Source organism: Rhodamnia argentea, chromosome 2 (assembly GCF_020921035.1).
Source record: "Rhodamnia argentea isolate NSW1041297 chromosome 2, ASM2092103v1, whole genome shotgun sequence".
Taxonomy (NCBI): Eukaryota; Viridiplantae; Streptophyta; class Magnoliopsida; order Myrtales; family Myrtaceae; genus Rhodamnia; species Rhodamnia argentea.
The window spans coordinates 3,403,434-3,413,860 of record NC_063151.1 but is presented as its reverse complement, the minus strand read 5'-3'; the positions used below and the strand labels follow the sequence as shown (position 1 = coordinate 3,413,860).

General features: G+C 37.4%; 1 protein-coding gene across 1 annotated transcript; it reads left to right on the top strand.

Annotated features, from left to right (window-relative positions):
• Positions 1 to 5,152: 5,152 nt before the first annotated feature.
• Positions 5,153 to 9,821, top strand: LOC115748930. The gene is made up of 3 exons (XM_048274203.1): positions 5,153 to 5,493; positions 8,689 to 8,837; positions 9,425 to 9,821. Exons 1-3 carry the CDS (start codon positions 5,320 to 5,322, stop codon positions 9,546 to 9,548), a joined length of 447 nt encoding a protein of 148 aa, XP_048130160.1. The 5' UTR covers positions 5,153 to 5,319; the 3' UTR covers positions 9,549 to 9,821.
• The last annotated feature ends 606 nt before the right edge of the window (positions 9,822 to 10,427 follow it).

Genomic DNA, 10,427 nt, shown 5'->3' with positions numbered 1-10,427 from the left:
AAAATGTTTTTTTTTTTTTTTTCGAATTGTAAATTTTTTGTGAAACAAACACACCTTTTGTTACATGCAAGCTGTCATAGACACATATTATACACGATCGCTATTATTATCGCAATTGACTAGGGCGCTACTCTAGACTAATTAGTTAAGTCTTAAAATACTTTTGACTGTCAGTAAAAGTTTGAGTGTTTAGCCCATATAAGACTAGTGTCTTCGGAGTGAAAGTTAAGTATCCAATCAAGTCAAGAGGGTTATTATCTTGGAACCGAAGAGTCCATGTAAAAGTTTCTAGACTCCCGTCCTTCGTTGGTCCTTCTATACTTTAATTCGGATTTATGTAGAAGCAAAATCGTCATACATGCAAAAAAGTTTCAATCATCGATCTTTTCAGTGTGCATTCTATCAGAAACTAATTGTTTGTACTCGCAGCCATCCACCATAATTTTGGGTTTTCTGCAACTTACTCCCGCTGTGTAAACATGACAGAGAGGGCAATCAATCGGTTCCTATTCAGAGTGCTAGGCCCATGCTGCCATGGCACGAGTCTTTTAATAGAAGTTCAGTAGCTTTTGATTGCTCCAAAACAGAGAAATCCGGACTTCGTCTTCATTAGAGCTTCGAATTTAAAGTGCTTAAATTAGGAAGATCACTGGTCATCGTTTCATCTCAGGAGGAGATACTCTAGTGTTTCTGAAAGAATGCAACTTCTGTTCTGTCAACACCTTACACTTCAAGAGTGTGAAGGCAAACGATATCCTGCCCTCCAAAATCTTGAGGGAATTAAATCATGCCGCTCTGTTTTTGCATACAAGTCAAACTCATTTGTGTTTTAGCTCACCATCAACCATCTCTTCTGTTGTTCAGAGCAGGGAACTTACATTGCCCTGCGCAAAACTTGTCAGAACAACTTCCCCTCATGAACTTCATCTGTAAAACAATGGAATTAGTCTCTGAGAGCTTAGGGTTTTGTGAATTTTAATGTTTGACCACGCCCTCGATCCCTCTCTAGTACATCGCAAAACCAAAGTCTCAGAAAACTTTGCGAAAGAATAGTATAGGCGAAAAAAAATAAAAAATGAAGTGACTGCTATTCGAATCAAGGCGTAGCGACACAATGAGTTATTTTCACCCGACCTTCTCAAGCAGTAGTGTCAATTCATCTCGATTGTACTGCTTATCTTGGAAGAAAGGCAACAGGAAATATGCAAAGTCAACAAAGAACACCCCGGTAGGAATTGTCAACATTTTCGTTGTGTGTTCCACTAGTTAATGCTTGCCCATGCATTTCCATTGTCAAATAGGAAAATCACAGGAAAATAAGATCGAGGAATCCTTTGATATGGTTTGATGCGAGATCAAAGCACGTATCTTTTAGTGAACCGCAAATCTCCTAACTCGCAATCGAATCTATCTATTTACTAGCGAATTACGATTCAATATGCATCTACCGATCCCAGCGATTCGATTTTTCGTTTGTTTATCCATTGAGTTATGTAACTTCTATTTTTTTTTATGATAGTTACAAGATAATTAAAGTAAATTTTACACTTTACAATCCAATTAGAACTGAAACACCGTGTAAATATTCATCATTCATGTTCGAATGTAATCCTCTTCTATGAATAAACAATGGGAAATTGTCTATGCATATAATAGAACCATCATGTGCGAAATTAACAAATTCTTTTTCATATAGTATTATTTGCACAACTCATAAAATGTCCATGACACAAAATATCAGTTCACGACTCTTACTGTTCAATCGAATTTCACTTTGATTCCCGATTTATGATTTCAAGATTTCAGTTCGCGACCGGTATCTTAATTTTACAATTATTTTGTATCTTGAGAAAAGAAAAAAAAACCAATTAAAATTCTGAGGACACACCCAAAGCAAGATTTTTACTTTGCAACAACAAAAACAGGAACAAAATTCTGTGACATCATCATTGGTTGTGGCCTTAGGATAATATCTTGTGATCTCGAAGAAATAAATTTGCATGTTAATTCACTATCATCTCGAATATTCTGCGACACTTTATTGTGTTATAATTGTTGATTATGATTCTCTCTGCCCTTTTAGTTTCTTAGTTTATCTCATGTTATTCCTAGTAAAACTGGTGATTGTGCGACCTTTGCTTGAACACGGTCAGTAGCTTATCAAGATATTCACCAAAAAAAAAAAAAACCCTAAACCTATTGTACGAATATTATTTCAATCCTAAACTTTTTTAATTTGACTAATTTAATCATAAACATTCTGAAACGTAATCATTCCGGTCAATTTTGACTAAAAAGTCATTAATGTAGACGTCGACCATCATGGCCTGTGGTGACGTGGCCAGTTTTTGCAAATTTTTAAAAATTTCTGAAGCGTTTTTCTTTTTTCCATTCTTTTTAAAGAAGCAGAAGATGTGAAAAAAAATGCAAAAATAGTCCACGTCAATTGGCCGTGCCACATAGGACTGCTGTCATTCACGTCAGCAATTTTCAGTTAAAATTGTCACGGATAACTACATTGACAAATCATCAAACAATTTAAGACCGAATTGATCAAATTGAAAAGTTTAGGAATGAATTGATACCTGTGTAATGGATTTATGGCTTTTTTGATAATCGTCACTCAACCTATCAGAGCTATGGATTTTTTCTTTTTCACTGTACCCTGAGTGCCATTTTCCGCTGGATCATCAGCTATTATTTATGCAAGAATGGGTCAAACACGGCAAGATTTGGCTTCATGAATGCCGAGTGAGAAGACTTTGCTTTTGCGCTTAGAATTGCAAATTGTGTGGCCCAAATTAGGGTCTGATCCTGTGGAAAGTTGACTGACTACTCGCACTACGAAAGACCTTGACTTTACGTCACTCTCCTGAACAACTGCCTCTACCAAATTCTTCGGATTTCGTACAAAATGGTTGGGACCAAATTCCTAGGGACATTGCGAGTCCGAAAAGTCACCAACCAAGTCCAAGAAGAAAAAATTCTGACGTCTTAAAACGGGAAAGAAAAAAATGACATATTTATAACTTTTGCATGATATTTACTTGAGTATCATAATTTTTCTTTCTAATCATATAAGTGTTATAAATTGTATACGATGCTCCCTTGGCACCATAATATTCTTTTAATCACTCGAATGCTATATAACTTTTCAATTGACCGCTTAAGTAACTTAACTTTTTCAAAAATGTTCACCACATGTGTCATGCCGCACTAAATTACTGACACTTTAGTGAGAGCCTCTAAAAAGTTATACAACTCAAAGTGATCGATTAAAAGTTACGACACTCAACATAAACGTTTTTTTTCAGAAGTTGTAGCACTCAAGTAGTAAAAAACAGTTATGATACTCAAGTGAATACGTACGGAAGTTATTACACTTGTGGGGTCCTAATCCATTCATCTCAATCAACTTTGGGACGCTACTGCCAAGCAATATCAACATACCCTTTATTAGTTTTAATCAGTTTCCCACTATAAAGGGAATATGATAGGAAGTGAGTTTTCGCAAGCATTTTGAGCATCATCCATTGTCTCAAGAACAAAAGGAAGAAGAAGAAGAATCCATGGATTCTTCACAGGAATTTAAGACGGTCATGAGCCTTGTGGCTGCCCTTGCCCTTTTCACTTCCTTTGTCATTCCACTTCCTGCTCATGCTTCCCCTGCAGAAGCACAAGCCCTCGTCAAGTGGAAGTCCAGTCTTGGCCACCATTCGGTTTCATCCCTCTCTTCCTGGACTCCCTCTCCTCGTAATGCCACTGGTTCCAAGTTGACCATTAGTCCGTGCACTTGGTCTGGCATCTCCTGTCGGGCTGGGAGTGTGATCGGGATTAACCTCACCAGCGCCAATGTCGAAGGTACGCTTGATGAATTCCCATTCTCATCTTTGTCAAATCTCATGTTCATGGACCTGGGCATAAATAGTCTCTTTGGCCACATTCCGCCTCAAATCGGTCTCCTGAGCAATCTCACCTATCTCGACCTCTCTGTCAATCGATTCTCGGGCAAAATACCGCCAGAGATCGGTCATCTAAATAAATTGGAAGTTCTACACCTGGTTTCCAATGATTTAAATGGCTCAATTCCCCAAGAAACTAGGCAGTTGCATTTGCTCAATGAGCTCGCTTTGTGTTGCAATCAGTTGCATGGATCTATCCCTTCCTCATTGGGTAATTTGAGCAAATTAGCTATACTGTATGTCTACAACAACTCCCTTTCTGGTTCTATTTCCCCTGAAATGGGAAATATGACAAATTTGGAAGTGCTCCACATGGACACCAACAACCTGACAGGACCAATTCCTTCCACTTTGGGGAACTTAACCAAATTGAGAGAGTTGCACTTATTTGCCAATAACCTTACCGGTTCTATCCCCCTAGAGCTAGGGAATTTGAACCTTCTTATCTAATTGAGCCTTTACGAGAATAATCTTATCGGTTCAATTCTACCGACGTTAGGCAATTTGACGGAGCTTACCCCTCTTTTTCTCTATGCCAACCAGCTTTCGGGTCACATTCCTGACGAGATAGGAAATCTCTGCGCTATGTTTGACTTAGAGTTGAGTGCAAATTAGCTCACCGGCCCAATTCCTTCTTCTTTGGGTAACTTGACCGACCTAGAATATTTGTTCCTCCGCGAGAATCAGCTTTCTGGTTTGATTCCTGGATCCTTAGGGGATCAAGTAAAATTGGAGGTGCTGCAATTGGATACAAACTAGTTCACTGGCTCCTTACCAAAGAACTTGTGTCGAGGTGGGTTGCTCCAAAACCTCACAGTGAGTGGCAACAACTTAACTGGTTCTATCCCTAGAAGCTTGAGAAATTGCACAAGCTTAATCAGAGTACACCTCGAGAAAAACCAGCTCACTGGAAACATATCCGAGACCTTCGGTGTCTTACCCAACTTGAGCTTTATCGACATGAGTTTCAACAAGTTCTATGGAGAAATCTCTACAAACTGGGGAAGTTGCATGCGTTTAACTGATCTAAGAATTGGTGGAAATAACATCACTGGTAGCTTGCCTCCTGAGATATGCAATGCCACCAACTTCTCAATCCTCATCTTGTCCGATAATAGCTTAGTCGGTAGCCTACCCGAGTGCTTATCAAAGTTCTGCGTGCATAATCTTAAATCTCCATAGTCATTCGTAATTTACTTTGTCTTCCTCCTTAAAACATTACTAGCAAGCTCTTGCTGGAATCAGTCACATCTCCTTTGGTGAGGAAGAGAGTGTTTCTCAAAGAAAGCCAACTACTCTGCCTGAGGTTGCGAAACAACGCGAATTGAGTGGGACGCTGGAAAGTGAGTCAGACGGGATGTTGAAAAAGCAGAACTCCCATGCTAAAACCAAAGAGCTTAGTGGGCATGACATATTTGCACCTCCACCTGAAATCTTGCCCAGGACATTGGATTCACGTTCACTCGCAATGCATCAAGACATGGGAGAATCTGCACAACATAATTTACGCACGTCTGTCAAAGTTTCTAACGTAAGTGACTTTGTTGAGTTGGCCCCTACTATTCCCTCTGTCTTAAGTAGAAGAAAATAGTTATGTGGCAACTATACAACATGTTAGTTGAAAGACATGCTATTATTTGTTGGCCCATGCGAATGTACGTCAATCACATGACATTGATACCCGTTGAAGTATTTTCTCATCAAGTGGGGCTGTGAAAATTGCAATATATGAGAAGCGTCAATAACCAGTGATAATCCATGGTGCTTCTGTTGACACCTAAATTTTGATTTCTCCTTATTCATTTATTTTGCATAAAAATCTGGAGTTAAATTTTAATTCCTACCAAAAATAATAGCTCATCATTTTCATTCAATTTTAGTATTCATGCATTACATTTTGCATTGGACCTGTGGCGGAAGCGAATCTGAAATTGACATAGGGTCTGAGCAAGAACTCATCAGAAATTTAGCAAGCACGCGAAGGTGACATGGTGTCCAAAATTCATAGGCAAAAACAAGAGTCCTAAGCCTCGTCAAAATTGAGCGAGACCGGGCCCATGTTGGTTGGAAATTTGATCAAGGCCACGAATATAACATGGATCAAATCTTGCAGATATACGTGTGATGCTGGGCTTGGAAAATCTGCATTATTTAATAACCCTTAAAGCTTTAATTATATTAAGATAATATGATATTCTTTTGAAAAAAAACATGGAGATCTTGAGAAAACCCTAGTGGTCTTTGCTTATAAAAGGGACTTACATTCACGTCACGGGGGGAGGTCTCGTTCCACAATTCAGAAATTTCACGTGAGCAACATACGAGAGAAAGAAAGAGTTGAGAGCTTCCTCTCCGCGGATCCCGTTCATCAACACATCTACCGCTGCTCTCGTGCTTACGCCAAGTTCGTCTTCGCTATTTTACCTTGCAGATTTCTACTGAACATGATCCAGACTGACAAGGTTAATGCTTGTTGATGTGTCGCCTCCAAATTGTGATGAAAAGCACTTGAACCCTCGAGAAAGCCAAAAATTTCGTCCACTCTGCAAGCTTCTTGGACCACGTTGGCACACTTTTGATTTTACTGCAGGTTCTCTCAACAAACATTCGAGTGCCCAACCACTCCGAGATTGATATAAACGCAAGAGTTGATCACCGTTGCTTGCTCGTTGCTAGTCCGAAAGAATTCATCCACCACAGCTGTTTTTTGGCCGAAATTTGCAGCTTGTGCGTGCAGATTTTTCTGAACAATTCAAGGTAACACTCTTGCACTTTTAGGGTTAATTTAAGCATGTTTTAGAGTGCTTTATCTGCTGTGTTGCTGCCGTTCTGATGTTTTTTATGCATTGTCCACATGCTGTTTTGGCCCAAATCAAGATGTTTTTGTGTTATTTATGATGCTGACACATGCAGAATGTTGCGGGAGCTAAAGGGCGAGTCTTTGATTGATTTTTTAGCTGCTGTTTTGTACGTAATTCATGTTTTTTTTTATGCTGACACATTGTTCAAACGTTTCCTTTGCTCAATTCCTGTCGTCTTGCATCTTCATGACTAGTTGCCGTGCATGAATGTGTGAATTTTACATGGGTTAAAGGGTGTTTGTTTGCTACTCATCCAAAAAGGAAATTGAATTTTGACACATTAGGCAAGATAATCTCTTTTGAAATCCTCGAATATAATCTCATGATTTTCGAGATAACTCTCTGATAGATCTTGTCTTATGACTTTGTGGATGATTGCATATATATATCATGAGCATATTTTTGGATATTTGATTTGAATTAAAGATAATCTGAATCCCGATCACATCTTAAAGATATTGTGCACATCTTTTGGAATGTTCAAGATTATCTTGTGATGAATTGAAACTCTTAAAAATTCTGATCATATCTTTTAGGTTTGGATAGTTATCTAAAAAATCTTTTTTTTTTAAATCTCAAGAGATAAAGTTTCCTGAAATTGAAAGATATGCGAATCCTTTGCGGATAGGGGCTTATCCTCTTTAAAATTTCGGCACCTATCCCTAGTTGGCAGAAAAATTATTTTTTTATACCTTAGTCTAATTCAAATATTTTTATAATCTACCTTGCCCATAACACATGCTCCCCAATTGTGCCTTGCCCTTCGGAAAACGTACATTAAAGGCAACATATGACTTCGATCTCGAAGTACGATCGTGCTCGTACGTGTGAATTAGATATCAAATCCTCGATCTCGAGGAGCGGATCGCTAATTCCTAAATAGAATTTCAAGGTTTGCCCTATGTATATAGGGACGACGGTAATTCTATAATATATTCACTTGCTAACCCTAATCTCGGGGGATGTTGTGAATAAAAATCGGAATTTCGGATTTAAAGGTGTTTTATGGGCAATATTGTTTATTTTTGTTCAAATTTCATTGTTTTCATGGTTTAAATAAATTCCTAAAAAATCCCAAAAAAAGATGTCACATTTTCTTAAGCTAAATCACATTTCTCTTCACTTTTTGCATGAAAATAATGTCTAATAAAATTAAGACTTTGAGAAATCAATTTCTGAAGTTAAATTAGATGTTACTTCACGTTAGAGTAGTTTTTACCTTTATTTTTTCATGAATCCGAAAATACACAAAAATATACCAAAAAATACCATCCACGTTGCATAACATTATAGTTTAGTTTGCATTATTATATTTTCTTTGTCATGCATATTTGCCACGTCATTATGCCATGTCACGTAGTTTTGCCATGTCATTACATCTCATTTGTCATATAGGTAGATTGCATTAGCATTGCATTTAATAAAAGAAAACCCCAAAAAAATTTTTAATTCAAATCATCAAACTAAGGATTTTTCATGAAAATCGGGTACCGAAAGGGCATTAATTGAAAAGTTAATGTAACCAAGTCCCCGAATCCATTTAATCTCCGGTTCGTATGAAATAAAGTATTTTCTCCCGAATACTTTATTTAGGTTTCTAATCTACCTACCATAAAAGATTAGTGGCGGCTCCAATTTAAAATCTTGGCATGTAATTGAACCTAAGTTGCGATTCGGTAGGACTTGGGAGAGTCCGAATTAGGTTAATTAATCTAATTAACCTAATAATCTGTTAACCTGGAAAATTCAATTTTTAGGTCGCGACAGGAAGCATAGCAACATATTGATTCTCTTTCTCTAAACCATTGTTACGAGGTCTTCTTGGATCTAGAACGACCCGACTCTAAAATTTTTATATGGATCGGCTCGTTGGAGGCCAGAGTAATATAATGTCCACTGAAGAACCTGTGCTGAAGACGGCGAAGAAGATCTACGACAAGAAATTCTCTGAACTTTCAGGAAACAACATCTTCGAGGGTGACGTGCCTCCATCATCTGCCGAGAAACCACTAAGGGTCCGCATGGCAACAATTCCGTTCCCAAAAACAAATTATGGTTATAATGATTTTTTCTGATTATGGTTATAATGAGTTTTTAGAGAATCAGAATGTGTTTGATAACCGTATTGTGATTCTGTTCATGAATAGAAACACGTTTGATAACTGTACAAAATTTATGTTCCCAAAAATACTTTCTCTTCCCAAATTTTTTATTTAAATCAATTAATTTTGTAATTACTTTAAAATTTTCTTCGTAAATTGAAGATCAATTTTCAATACACAAAAAATAATAATTTGAAATGCACTTATTTTTTTTTTAGCATGATATAAATAAGATCCAAATTTTAATTTGAAAAATGTAAATATAAAATAGTAACGAAAGAAAGGAGGAAAGAAAAGGTTTTTGTGTTTTGCAAAAGTGATTATTTTTGTCAAAACCAACTTTTTTGTGGTTTTGCAAAAATGGTCATTTTTTCTTCAAAACTGATTCTGCTTCTAGAATCATAATCAAAATTATATGTGTTATCAAACATGATTCTCATTTTTTTTGCTTTTGGGAATAGAATCACAAAAACAAAATTGTTACCATGCAGACCCTAAGTGTGGCAAAACTGCGCGAGATAAGTGGCAACGGCATTTTTGCTGATGGTAAGGTAGAATCTCGGGACTACCTGGGCGGCGTGCGCAAACCGCCTGGCGGTGAGAGCAGCATCACATTGGTTTGATAAGATACATCGCAGACCAACTATTTCACGTGATAGCCTTGTGTCTGGATTTTCGTTTCGTTCTCACTGTGAACATGTTCTGGTATTATGCTCCTTTCGTTGAGTTCATCGAGGAATGCGGCAAACCTTGTTCGAGTATTTAACATGATTGGCTAGAGATGTGAGCAATGTGCTAATTGGTGTTATGTGTTCATACTTGCGTCTGGTTTAGCGATTGTCCTAATTTTCTGCAAGTTCATCAACCGCAATGGATGGTTGTGTTTTTCCGTTCCATCTTCGACACCCTGTATAGTGTTAATCTTGATTTCAATACATAGATTGCATTCTGTTTCCATGCTGTGCTGCGAAGTGATTTATGACAAATTTTTGAAGTCGCATATACCATGTGGAAAATTCTGTCGTCAAAATCCACGTTGAAGAAATTTTATCATATTAACACATTAAATTTGATAGTCAATGTGCTCTGTCATTGGAGGACACATGTTTATGCTCCATTTCATTTGTACCAAGGTCTTGTTGTCCGTCACAAAGGGACTGGAAGATGCATGTTTATGCTCCATTTCATTTGTACCAAGGTCTTGTCGTCCGTACCTAAGGGACAGAACCGATTTTAGCCGTAAAGGATGCAATTTACTAGGAATAGGATGTTTTGTCTTTGCTGTGGCTCTGGAGACTTTCCATATAGGACTGGAAAGCCTTTTTTTTTACCTAAAACTACAGTATCCATTACAGGTTAATTAATATACTATAATGCCTACATAAGCAAATTGTAATTATGATTAACACTATTAAAAAAGCATTAAAGGGAGAAAAGATAAGAGAGGATATCTTTGGAATATTTTGGGTTCGTTTGTTTCATACATTCAAGATTCGTTAAAA

Coding starts and splice junctions, on each gene's coding strand:
- LOC115748930 (XM_048274203.1), top strand. CDS start 5,320: ATGTTGAAAAAGCAGAACTCCCATGCTAAAACCAAAGAGCTTAGTGGG. Junction 5,494..8,688: donor CGTCTGTCAAAGTTTCTAAC/GTAAGTGACTTT, acceptor TATATGGATCGG/CTCGTTGGAGGCCAGAGTAA. Junction 8,838..9,424: donor TCTGCCGAGAAACCACTAAG/GGTCCGCATGGC, acceptor GCAGACCCTAAG/TGTGGCAAAACTGCGCGAGA.